Consider the following 12,581-nt stretch of genomic DNA (forward strand, 5'->3'; position numbering starts at 1 on the left):
AAGTTGAAGGTGTGTTTTCCTCGTGTCTTAGCGAGTAGGTGGCGCCCAAGCCATTAAAGAAGCATCTACGACGCTTCCTGATGGTTAAATTTAGTCCCGTCATCTAATTGGATGCACAGTCATACTCTCTTTCACATGGTGTGACACGTGTAGATAAATAATTATTGGATTATTTTCGATAATCGATTGTTTGAGTTTTTTTCTTTTATTTCTCTCTCCTAACAACTAAAGTGCACAATTATCCTCTTTGTTTGTTGTTTGTCAAATCATAAATGTTTGCCTTACCTAAACATGTTGGGTTTGGCATGGTTGTCAGTTCCACACAACTTGGGTTTGGCATGGTTTGCTAGACCCCCGCGCCAGATCTAAATGTCTGAGTAAAAAAATTTAAAATTTTAAAAAAGCTCGATTGAACTTCAAAAACAAACATTGCCTCATTCAATCAAGATTTTGCATTCATATACAGTAAAACTTAACTACAAACTCTTTTTTATTTGTGCAACTTATTTTATAAATTTGTTATATTCGAAGAGGAAAAATAAAAATAAAAAATGTTGACTTCTAAGTTATTTATTTCAAGTTTTCAAAAATAAACTTTCTTTTTTTTGTATACATAGTGGATGAAAATATTAATTTTATATTTTCATCCAAGTGTTAAGCAATTTTTTAAAGGGTTCATGCTTTTTTTAAATTTAAAATGTTTGCATGTTTCTAATTATCAAAGTTTGTTATAAAGAAGAGTTTATTTTACATTATGACTATTAGTATATATGAAAATTTGAAGTAAATGATTATAAGAGAAAACTTTTGAACTTTTGAATATAGAAAAATAAAATATTGTATATGTAAAAGACTTATTGTCTTTTTTAACTATCTTTATTTGAGCAATTTTGTAAATGATTTCTTCACTAAAATTAGAGATTAATAAAAAAAGAATAAGTGAATTTTAGGAATACGTGTGGTTATGTCTTAAAATAAAAGAAAAAAATATAAAAAAGATAAAAAATATATTTGGTTAAAAAGACAAAGATTAAAATACAAAATAAAATATATTTTTAGAACAATTATAAGTGAATTCTAATATTTTCAAAAAAGGCAAATGGATCTAACACGGTTGCCAGACTCAGGCGCTTGAATCATGTCAAATGTAACAACCCCAAAATTTATGTTCAAAACAAAGAGCAAGGGCATAATAATTCAGTTAAAATTAGGGTAATTTGTTTTCTTGCAATCAATTAAAAATTTGGTAGAGTTTCCTCTGTATTTTTAAATACCAAGTTATCGACTCTTCTTCCACAATTCTAAATAATCAAATTTCTTACTCGTCCTATCATGCAAGACTTCCTCCTCTCATTACATCATAATTTCTCAATAATCAAATTCACACATATTTAAACAATTTAATATCACACATTTACAAAGATTCAATTCAATGAATTATTCTACAAATTATAACTGAAGTACATTACACAATTCAAAGATATACAAATATAAGGACTAATAAAAAAAAATAATTGAAATAAGTAAATAATTAAAGAAGAAAATCATAATTAAAATTATATTGCAAAAAAAAAAAGGCTTTCAATAAACTATTGATACATTAAATTCTGAAATTTACATTACATAACAAAATAATAAATTCATTCATTACAAAATGGTACCTAACAAAATATAAGAAAAACTAATCAACTGTTTCAGTTCGATAATTAGCATGCACTTGAAAATTTATTTAATACAATAATTTGATTAGACAGATGAAATAAAATATCAATAAATTCTTTCTTACTTTATATCTTTCTTTTTGAAAATTTACTCATAAGATCATTGAATTAATTTGCTCATCTAGTATTATATATTTCAATTAAATTTCAGAATAATCCTTAATTTTTTTTAACATCAACCAAAAATATAATTATTCATATCGCCCATCAACACGGGCATTAATTCCACTAATAGTTGATTAATTTATCACCCATCCATTCAACAAGCACTAATTCCGTTAATCTAGAAAATTAATTCAATGATTCACTCATTCATCAGTGTATTAATCTCATTAACCAGATAATTAATTCTTCATCACACCCATTTGTCATAGCACTAATTCCATTAAATTAGAAATTAGTTTAACAATTTGCCCATTCACCAGGGTACTAATTCCATTAACTAGGGAATTAATTTCTTATTATGCCCATTCATCAGGGCACTAATTCCATTAATCCCAAAATTACTTCAACGATTTGCCCATTCACCACGATACTAATCTCGTTAACTAGGAATTTAATTCCTTATTATGTTATTTACTAGGGCACTAATTTTATTAGTCCAGGAATTCGTTCATCACATTACATATTTTATTTCCTCAAGTAAAAAATATAGCAATTACTAATCTATTGACCATAATTAATCAGCTAAAAATACATATTGACCAATAATACATTCAGACACTGTGTAATTACTTGATGACTAAGCTCAAGTTAAAGTTCCCTACTGCGGTGTTGACCTGGCAGCCCCTTCTAGATTCACAAGTATATCATCATTTCTTTTCACATATATATATATATACTCTCTCTCACTCAAACATCTTAATCAAGTTTATTAATTTATATCAAAATTTAACTAATATCATTATTCTACTCCCCATATTGACACAATCAATAAATGAAATTCTTCCAATTATCTTTTCATTTGCCAAAAAATTAAATTTAAAGAGAAACATAAAAATTTCTTTCTTTCTTTTGTAAATTTTCTTCTCATTCTTCAAATTCCCATATTGTAACACAATTCATTTCATCATTCAAATCAAGACATATAATGTTTCTTTAATTTTATTTGTTTTGGCCGAAATTTTAAACTAAAGGAAAACATCAAAAATTTCATGTTCTATTCACTCTTTAACATTAATTTCATCTCTTTTCTATACAATCACATCATCTTATCAAAATTCTTAAATTATTATTATTATTATTATTATTTCAAAAATCCCTTCTTTAAGAACACCTAAAATTTTACTTTCAATTACCATAATTTCTTACTTTCTCTACTCACTTCAATACTCTTAACACAATTTCACAATCAATTGCAACTTTCCCCAAAAATTTATCAAGAACCCTAATTTTTACTTTCACAAAGTGTAATAAATTTAAAGCATAAATTCTTCAAGAATCTTATTTAAAAGTGTTAAGGTACCTTACTGAGCAATAGCCAAAGCTTTAACACTTTTAAATTGAGGAATTTTCCCTAACTTTGATTTCTTCCCTCTCTTTGGTCGAATGCTTCTCCTTCTCCTTTGAAAAATAAGGTTTTTCCCCCCTTCTCCTTTTCTTCCTTCCACACACGCGCACACATATATACACTTAACCTTTTTACAAATTTCTTCTATGTCCTTCAATACTAACTCTTATGATTTTCGGGTAAAATTTTCCAAATCCTGACGCCTGTTTATACAAAATTTTACCCGAGCTATTTCGAAGATCAATAGGTTACTCGCTTGTACTTTTAGTTTCATGAAATTCACTTCCATAAAAATTTTATTCGTATTTATGTGTTTATTTATTTTTATCTTTTAACAGCCGTACAAAAAATTTTATTTCAGATTCTCAAATCTATCATCATTCTTATAATTTAATTTATCTCTTTCCCTCATTTTTCATAATCTTGACTTTTATTATAATCAACGATATTATCTGAGGTTTTACACCAGACTCAAGCACTTGGATCTAACATGTTTTCCACGCTTAAGACACTTGCATCTTGCTTGGCTACCACACTCATGACGCTTAAGTCTGACGTGGCTCCAAACCCAAGACGCTTCAAAACTTTGTTTTATGTATACAAAACTCTTCCTTGGTTTTAAGATTTCAAAATGTTTTCATGCATCATTGTTAGGAATGCTTTGTTATTTATTTTGGCTATGGGGATTTATCCTTATTTCTAGAATAGTTATGAAATACGGTTCGACCTGGTAGATTAATTTGAAACCTAAATGATCCAAGATTTTAAAAGAGTTTCAAATCACATAAATTTAAAGATGCAATTGACCTGGTTAAACTTGGACGACTCACCACGTCAATCCAAAACCCATGATTTTTTTTTAATTTTTTTTATATTTTTTAATAAATCATAAAAATATGAAATTAATAAATGAATGCTTAACATCATATTTTTTTATAGTCTGTCTTTATATGAATTATTTTTAAATTTTTCAATGTGGTATAACTATACTATACTTCATGCCTCATTTTTTTATATAGTTTACATCCAAATGAATTGTTTATTAATCTTTTGATCTGAGATAACTATATTATACTTCTTGTCTTGTATTTTTTTTATAGTCTATAACCATGTGCATTGTTTTAAAAAAATTTCAAGTGAAATATTAAAACCCTTAAGCATAATTTAAAAAAAAAATTCCAGGTTAATCAGGTCAAACTATGTGACTTGGGACCTGACCACTTGGCCGAGTCATCCCCTAATCAGGTTTAATAACTATGATTTCAAGTGTATTGGCTCATTTTATTTCTTTTTTTATTAAGGTGCAGTTTTTATAGGATAATATGGTTGAACCATTTATTGTATGCCACTGTATTTAGAATTGTTGGGGGTATTGATTTTGAAGGGTAGCATCGGTTTTCTTATTTTTAATAAGAGATATAAAGTGTGGATTTCTCATCATAGCACTAGACACAATTTATTGTGGATTGTTATAGTAAAATTATTATTTTGCCCTCGAGTGGAAAAAATAGGAGTCTTGGTGTTAGGGTTAATTTTTTTTTTTCTAAAGATCCATTGGTTATTAAAAGATTTTTTTAGGGGTATGGTAGTCTTTTCTAATTTTTTTACATAGTGAAATAACATATTTACCCGCAAGGTCAACAAGATTTAAAATTAGTTAACAAGGGTTAATTGGTCTTCTAAAAAATGTTAAAACAATAAAAATACTTACGTATCCTTAGGGGTAAAAAATTTAAAGTTGTTCACCAAAGGTTTTTTTTTTTATTTTTCACTTCTTAGAATATAGTAAAAATACATTGTTGCCCTTAGAAAAGACAAATAGCAAGGCATGTAGTCGCTTTTCCTATTTTCTTTTAATTTTTTAAATTTTAGTTCTTATGTTTTTTATTATTTATTTTTGTATTGGGCCCTTTTATAAAAGTTTTTTATGATTTCAATTTTTTCCTTCAATTAATTTTTCATATATATTTTTTTTTCAAGTCGGTCCTTATTCTTCTGATTTTTTTTTTCCTTCTGTTAAATTTTTTTTATTTTCAATTTAACCCTCCAATTTAAAAATTTTTTATGCCCTCTAATTTTTTTCCTTATTTCAATTTTCTTCCTCATTCTTTTGATTAAAGTTTTTTGTAATTGATTTTTTTATGGTTTCATCATTCAACATTTGATTTGTTAAGGATTAGGCTTTATGGTTTTTTCTATTTGTGGTGCTTCCAATCTAATGGCTTAGGTAACGAGTTTGAAAAAATTAATGCGATTTGGCATATTTTTTTCTTATTTTATTTTTAATGATTTTATAATTCCTACATTATTTAAAAAAAATAAAATTAATTTTTTATTATTTTATCCTAGTCTTATAATCTAGACTACGGGTTTTCAAGCCTTTTTTGAATAATTAAAAAAAAAAACTCTTATGTTTGTATTTAATTTTTAGAGAATTTCTTTATTTTATATAGATGAGTTTTATTTTATAAAAAATATTTATTTTGAAATAATATTTCTAATATGTTTGGTCTTGCATAAAATATTTTTTATTTTATATTAATCAAAATTTTGATAAAAAAATAACAAAAAAAATTAGCCCGATTCAACTTGACTTAGCATGATAGACATGCAACTTGAGTAATTAGAGGTGAGCCAACCTAGGTTAACTTTCAAAACTTGTGGTCCAAATAATGAGACTAGAATAATACAATAGATTTTCTTTTTTTTAAGAAAACCATAAAGCTAATCTTAAAAAAAAAATATGTCGAACGATGAAATCAAAAAAGAAAATAAGAAGACAAGGATATCGATTTGCATTAACTTTTCAAACTCGTGACTCAGATTATTTAACTGGAAGCAAAATATGTAACACCCCATGTTTTCCAATGCAATTACACTTATTTCCTACAATTGTGTACGTTAAAAGTCGGGTAATTGTTTTTTATATAGATATCATTCACTCACCATCTAATAACTTATCAATGGTACAAATAATACAAAATTCATAATTTCACATTAATTTCTTTATAACACTTTTCAGAATTATATACATATAAATCGTTCTCAAATATCTCTTCGATAAATACAAGGATCCATTCAACCTGAAAAATTGAGTGGCTTGTTTACCATTTATGAATAATATAGATTACATTTTCAAGAAAATACATGTAACACATATAAGTTATTACATCTTGTATCATAATAGTTACTATTGTTTAATAATTTTACAAGTATAATCAATTTATTTAACCTTATAGCAAACACATCACACCTATATCAATTTTTGATGTTATATATTTATCATAAGAAAATGAGAATATATATATATTCTCTTTCCATCATTATAGCATTTAGTCATCATTGTCACCACATAGCAACTCTTAGTTTTATAATCTAGTTATAGCTTATTTTAATAAAAATTATTTTTTAAAACTTTGAATTCATAGGTTCATTCTAACCTTCTCATATCTTACTCCTGTAAACGTCATATTCATTCTATCATTTTACCTCACAACCACATTTTTATATATATCATTGTTTTGTTCACAATATATTTGATTTATTTCACTTTCCTTATATATATATATATATATATATATATATATATATATATATATATTTCCTTTAAATCAAACACTCACATCATCTAAATACATTATATTTTAATTAACTTTCCAAACCAACCTTTAAGAATTGAATAAAACATATCTCTCCATAAATTACCTATCCATTCTTCTATAATATCATTACTAATTAATTCACTAGATAGTTACATATTCTTTTAATTTGGTTTCTCGGCAGTTTGTCATCGTATTAGACAAATATTTACCTATCCTACCCATCTCCTAACATTCCTTATAAATTGTTTTTAGTTTTAATTCTAAAATTATTATGAAATAAGAATCATCCTAACATTCCTTATAAATTAATTCCTATGAAAATCCATATAAAACAGAATCTCTAAAATATGAAATTATTGATCTACTTGAAAAGTCATTATTACATTAGTTTGCATCATTTTATATTATCTGTTTTTTTTTACATGGTATTATTTTAAAGAAGTCGCAATTATGACCAATGAAAAGAAGTCTAATTGGCTTTCTCAGAAAAAAAAAAATATAGGAATTAAATATGAATAGCATACTGTGTGCTTTAAGAAAATAGGCTTCTCAAAGCTAGAGGCATAGTAGGATTTGTCAAACTGTAGCTGGCCTCCATCAATCACCAGATTAATCCCACTTGTATACTTGGATTCATCACTTGGCAGATAAATTTCCGCATTTGCAAAATCTTCTGGTTCCAACAGTGACTCTTTCAAGATGGCTGATGATGAAGAAAGAAACTCCTCGAACTTCCTCTTCTCTATACCCATAGATTCTATTACCATTGGGGTTGCACTGGTAAAAGGAGATATGCAATTGACCCTGATCCCGTGCTAGCTGTCCCAATTCTACCAGCCAAGTTCTGGTATCATGACCCTAGCTGCATGTTTAGCCCCCAAGAAAGCACCAAATAAATTGACATCAAGCACTCTCTTGAAATCTTCGTTTTCTACAGCTAAGATCCTCGGAGCCTTACAGGTTCCTATATATTATCCCTGCATTGTTGAACATGATGTCAAGCTTTCCATATTTGGAGACAGCCATGTCTACAGCATTTTTTACATCAGAATCACATGTAACATCGCAATGGATGTACGATATGGATTCTTGGGAACCAAGGCTCTTGCAAAGTGAGGTCATCTTGAATATCTGCAATCAGAACCTTTGCACCATGTTGAACGAACAGCCTTGCACTGCACTCGCCTATGCCACTAGCACCGCCAGTTATTAGTGCCACCTTCCCTTCCAGCCTGTGATTCATAAGAAACAATAGTAAGAAAAAAAATATAACTTAACTTTTAGTTGTACTGATTTCGTTGTAGGAAATTGAAACTAAATGCGATAAACCGAGACCGAACCACTGATAATTTAATCCCCTTTTGGTGATCACAGCCTTTATTTGCAGCATTTTTGATAGATAGCCATACAGATTGAAGGAACTTTGAAGTACTTTACAAGTCATTTTACCTCTTGGTGGCTAGCGTCACTGAGGAATCCGAGTTCATTTTCTCCTAATATGATTGGAAATGATAGCGAAAATGAGAAAGGAAAAAACAATCCCTATCCTTCTCCTTGGTAGTTCATTGGATCTTTAAAGGGCAAAAACTATACCACGTGATGACACAAAAGTTCTGAAGATGCTTGTTGGAGACATCGAAACTTAGTAGCACAAACGTTCACAGCTTTTGCTGACAGTATTGCCATGTCGCAGGCCTGACCGCATTAGAATTTCTATGTAGCCACAGTCTTCCTACTACCAACAAGAAGGCAATAAAATACCTGATTAAGCACCTGCTTCAATTACATTAGGTGCTTTGGACGAGGTGAACTTTGTCAAAGAGTCATCTCAACTCAAAAATTTAAGTTTTTAGGTGAGGTTCTAAGATATGATTTATATTATTTTTTAACACACCCTCTCAAGTGAAAGCCCTTTAGGTTTGAAACTTGCACATACTTATATTACCTTGTGCTTGATTTTTTTATCAAATAAATAGGGATTGTGAGATTCGAATTCGTGACCACTTGATCATCAAAGCTCTGATACCATGTCAAAAAATCATCCCAACTCATAAACTTAAACTTTTAGATGAGGTTCCAGGATATGATTTATATTATTTTCTAACAATCTTTTCTGGATTGCAACACTAATGACAAGAACAAATAAACTATCAGATATAATGTTGAAATTTTATTTCATATAAATAAATTGTAGATGAATGAAAAATTAATTTTAAATTTTTTTTAGTTTTTCTAAATTTAATTCTTGATTTATATTGGCTAATCAATAATAGATAATAGTGAGAATTAATTTTTATTAATTATTCAACCTTTTAACTTTTAAAATTCACTAAAAAAAAAGAGATGGAGAAAGAGTCTAGTCCTTGAGTTTTTTTATATTTTTACACATTTATCATCACCTTATACTTTAGTGTTTTATTTTAATTTTATACTTAGGTTTTTTTTTTTTCAAAATCTAAAGTTTATATAGTTTCATAGTGTTGAGATATATTAATTTGAGTTTTATATTGTTTGATTCAAAAATCTTAGTTTAGAAGTACATATTAATCAAAGTGGTATTGCTAGAATATTAAGAGGCATATTATATACATTATAATTTTTACAAGTTAGGAGCAATAAAGTAACAAAAACTTATTATTTTAAAGTGTTTTAATAAATAAGTACATTTTTTATTTTAATTTAAATATAGTTGATTTTTAAAAAATCACAAAAGGACAAGCCAGTTCCTTAGCTATGAGGAATCTAAGATTCTTAATGATTTTATCCCGAAATGTATTTAATTGATAAAGGGCGACTGAGTCCAAGAAGGACAGCAACACAGAGGAGGATGATACAATAAAAAAAAAAAAAAAAAAAAAATCACAAAGGACAAGCCAGTTCCTTAGCTGTACCGAGACCAAGTGCAGTTTCATTGAAATACAAGTTAAAGCCCGCCTCATATAAATTGGAACAGCTCATAGAAAAATCGAAACACGCCATCGATTTGAATGTCAAAATAGCAAGCAATGTTCTCCATTTACACTTTGGAAAACAAGCTTTTCATCGCCATGGCAAGTGAGGGATTGGTAAGGTTATAGCCTCCATCGATCACCAAGTTGACCCCACTCACGTACTTGGAGTCATCACTAGCTAGATATAAGGCTGCTTGTGCAACGTCTTCTGGTTCCAATACCGCTTCTTTTAAGTTGGCTGCTGATGCAACAAATTTCTCTGCAGCCTCCTTTGTCATTCTCAAAGCGTCTGTAAGCATCGGGGTAGCAACCGCAGTGGGAGAAATACTATTAACCCTAATCCCATGTTGGCCTAAGTCCACGCTCAAGTTCTTCGCCAACCCTACAATGGCATTCTTCGATGCTGTATATGCGTGTGCCAATTCACCGTATAGAACTGAAGCCACACTTGCAGTGAAGAGGATGCACCCTTTCTTAGCTGGAATCATCACCCTCGCAGCATGCTTGGCACCCAGGAATCCGCCGTAGACATTGATATTAAGGACTCTCATAAAGTCTTCATTATCAGAATTCAAGATAGATGATTTGGTGTTGCCTGAAATTCCAGCATTGTTGAACATGATGTCTAGCTTACCGTACCTGGAAACAGCTGTGTCAACCGCATTTTGGACATCAGAATCGACTGTTACATTGCAGTGGACATAAGAGATGATTTCCTCGGAGCCGTATTCTTGGCAGAGAGCACGGCCGAGATCGTCTTGAACATCCGCAATAAGGACCTTGGAACCGTGTTGAACAAATAGCCTTGCTGTGCACTCACCTATGCCACTAGCTCCGCCAGTTATCAATGCCACCTTGCCTTCTAGCCTGGAATTTACAGGTAAGACTAACGATTAGAAAAAAAAGAAGAAAAAATGAATTAATATAATGAACAGAAAGTTGAATGTTGAATTTTACCTTTTGCTGATGGGAGATGCTGAAGGATTGGAACTCATCTTTCAGCAAAATTAGTGAGAAATAAAGGATTCAAACGTAGAGATGTATTGCTCTTGTTTGAGCAGACTTGATACAGAAAAGAAAAGAAAACAAACTGTTTAATTAATCTGATAGCTTAAAGAGAGAAGAGAGATGTAAATTATTTATAGGGAACTCTGTTTCCAGGTCTTCCAAGCTAGCACAGGTTCTCGTTTGGCAGCTCATGGTGACGTGACGATAATATATTTAACTCTGACGGTTCACTGTATTTGATCAACTTCATGAACAAACATTATTTCGTTTTTTTGAGAAAAATAAAATAAAGAAGTGCCTCCTATAATTTGGTAACATGCATTGCCGCTGCATGCTATATAATGCTAATGCCTCTCATATTCAACACGTGGACATTGGAAGATTGAAGAAATTTATCTCTTTCGCTCCCTCACGCACATTAACAATGCCGCCCATTTTACACATACCTGATGTCGTGGGGGGGGGGGGGTCGCGACGTCGTCTGGCGACGGCGGAGGCTCTTTGTTGTGCCTCCTGATGTGAGGTGTGTTATGTGTTGGGAAGGGTTTTGGATTATGATTAATTTTTAGGAGTCGCCACCTAATATTATGGTCACTAGGAACCTATGGTCTGCGAGAGTCTGAGTAAGGGACTGGTTGTGCAAAGGGAAGACGCATCACCCCTAGTGCACCCTACCTAAGGTAAGCTGCATTGTTGTTTGATTGTTTTTTCTGAGTTGGGTTTCTATTCGTTGGTCTTTTCTAAGGCTCAAGGCAGATCTCTCTTCATGAGAGAGTCTCTACCTTATTGAATTAAATCCCAACCGTTCTAAAGACTGAATTTTTTTAGAATCACATTTATTTACATCTTGTATCTTTAATATTTGAGGGTGTACTTTATCGTGTAATTTTACACCCCACAAATATTAAAGTCTACATCTAAACCAAAAAGATTTGAAAAAGGTTTTTGATATTTTGGCCAAATCCTAATGGACAATCATAAACTGGTTACGATATCTAATTTTTTTAAAAAAAAATAAAAAAGATGCAATTTTTGTTTTTTTTGTTTTTACAAAAAATATGCTTGGAAAAAAATTTAGGATTTAGCCGTATGCAAAAAAATATTTTTTTTCTTTTTGAAAATGTTTTGAATTTTTTTTTTTGAAATATTTCGGAGAAAAACCGGGTATTTTAATACCAGATTTGTATTTTATAGTGTAAATATACAATCCGATATTATGCAAAATTGGTAGAAAAATATTTGAGAAAATCACAATTTTTTTAAAATGATTTTTGAAACTTTTTGGAATTTTTTCTTGATTTTTTTATTTAAAATAATATTATAATATAATATATAATAATATATAATATTAAATGTGGTCTGGGCCGGCCCAGCTAATTGGGCCGAGCTCAGCCCTGGAAAGGTGGGCCAACATTGGCCCAGAACATTTTCTTTTTTTGGGCTAGGCCAGACCCAAATGGTCCGGCCCAGGCCCGCATGGTTGCTGGTCCAACCCAGCAACCATGCCAATTATTCATGCTGCATGCAGAAATGAATTCTGCATGCAGCAGTCATGGCGAGGAAGGAGATGCAAAGCTGGGAGGAGGAGGTTGCCTGGCGTTGGTCTCGGTCGTGATGAGGTGGTTCGGCCGGTGGCTCAGGGGGCGATGGCTGAGGTGATGGTGGCCGGAGTCGGCTGTGGGAGGAAGACGAAGACGTTGCAGAGGAGAGAGAAGCACTGGAAGGGGAAAAAAAAAAAGAGGGTCGCGGTGGCTGCTTTGTGACCGGTTGGCTTCTTATGGAGGAGCTG

At 30.6% G+C, this 12,581-nt stretch overlaps 1 protein-coding gene across 1 annotated transcript; it reads right to left on the reverse strand.

The window, feature by feature from the left end:
- Nucleotides 1-9,664: 9,664 nt before the first annotated feature.
- Nucleotides 9,665-10,907, reverse strand: LOC118038448 (short chain aldehyde dehydrogenase 1). Its single transcript, XM_035044802.2, has 2 exons — nt 10,742-10,907; nt 9,665-10,651 (listed from the first exon to the last, which is right to left on the reverse strand). Exons 1-2 carry the CDS (start codon nt 10,777-10,779, stop codon nt 9,850-9,852), a joined length of 840 nt encoding a protein of 279 aa, XP_034900693.1. The 5' UTR covers nt 10,780-10,907; the 3' UTR covers nt 9,665-9,849.
- Between the last annotated feature and the right edge of the window lie 1,674 nt (nt 10,908-12,581).

This window comes from Populus alba, chromosome 16 (genome assembly GCF_005239225.2).
Source record: "Populus alba chromosome 16, ASM523922v2, whole genome shotgun sequence".
Lineage (NCBI taxonomy): Eukaryota > Viridiplantae > Streptophyta > Magnoliopsida > Malpighiales > Salicaceae > Populus > Populus alba.

Bases quoted from the DNA above. Each gene is read 5' to 3' on its own strand.
- LOC118038448 (XM_035044802.2), bottom strand. From the start codon at position 10,779: ATGAGTTCCAATCCTTCAGCATCTCCCATCAGCAAAAG. The intron at 10,652-10,741 runs GTAAAATTCAAC...TGTAAATTCCAG, and splicing joins GCATCTCCCATCAGCAAAAG to GCTAGAAGGCAAGGTGGCAT.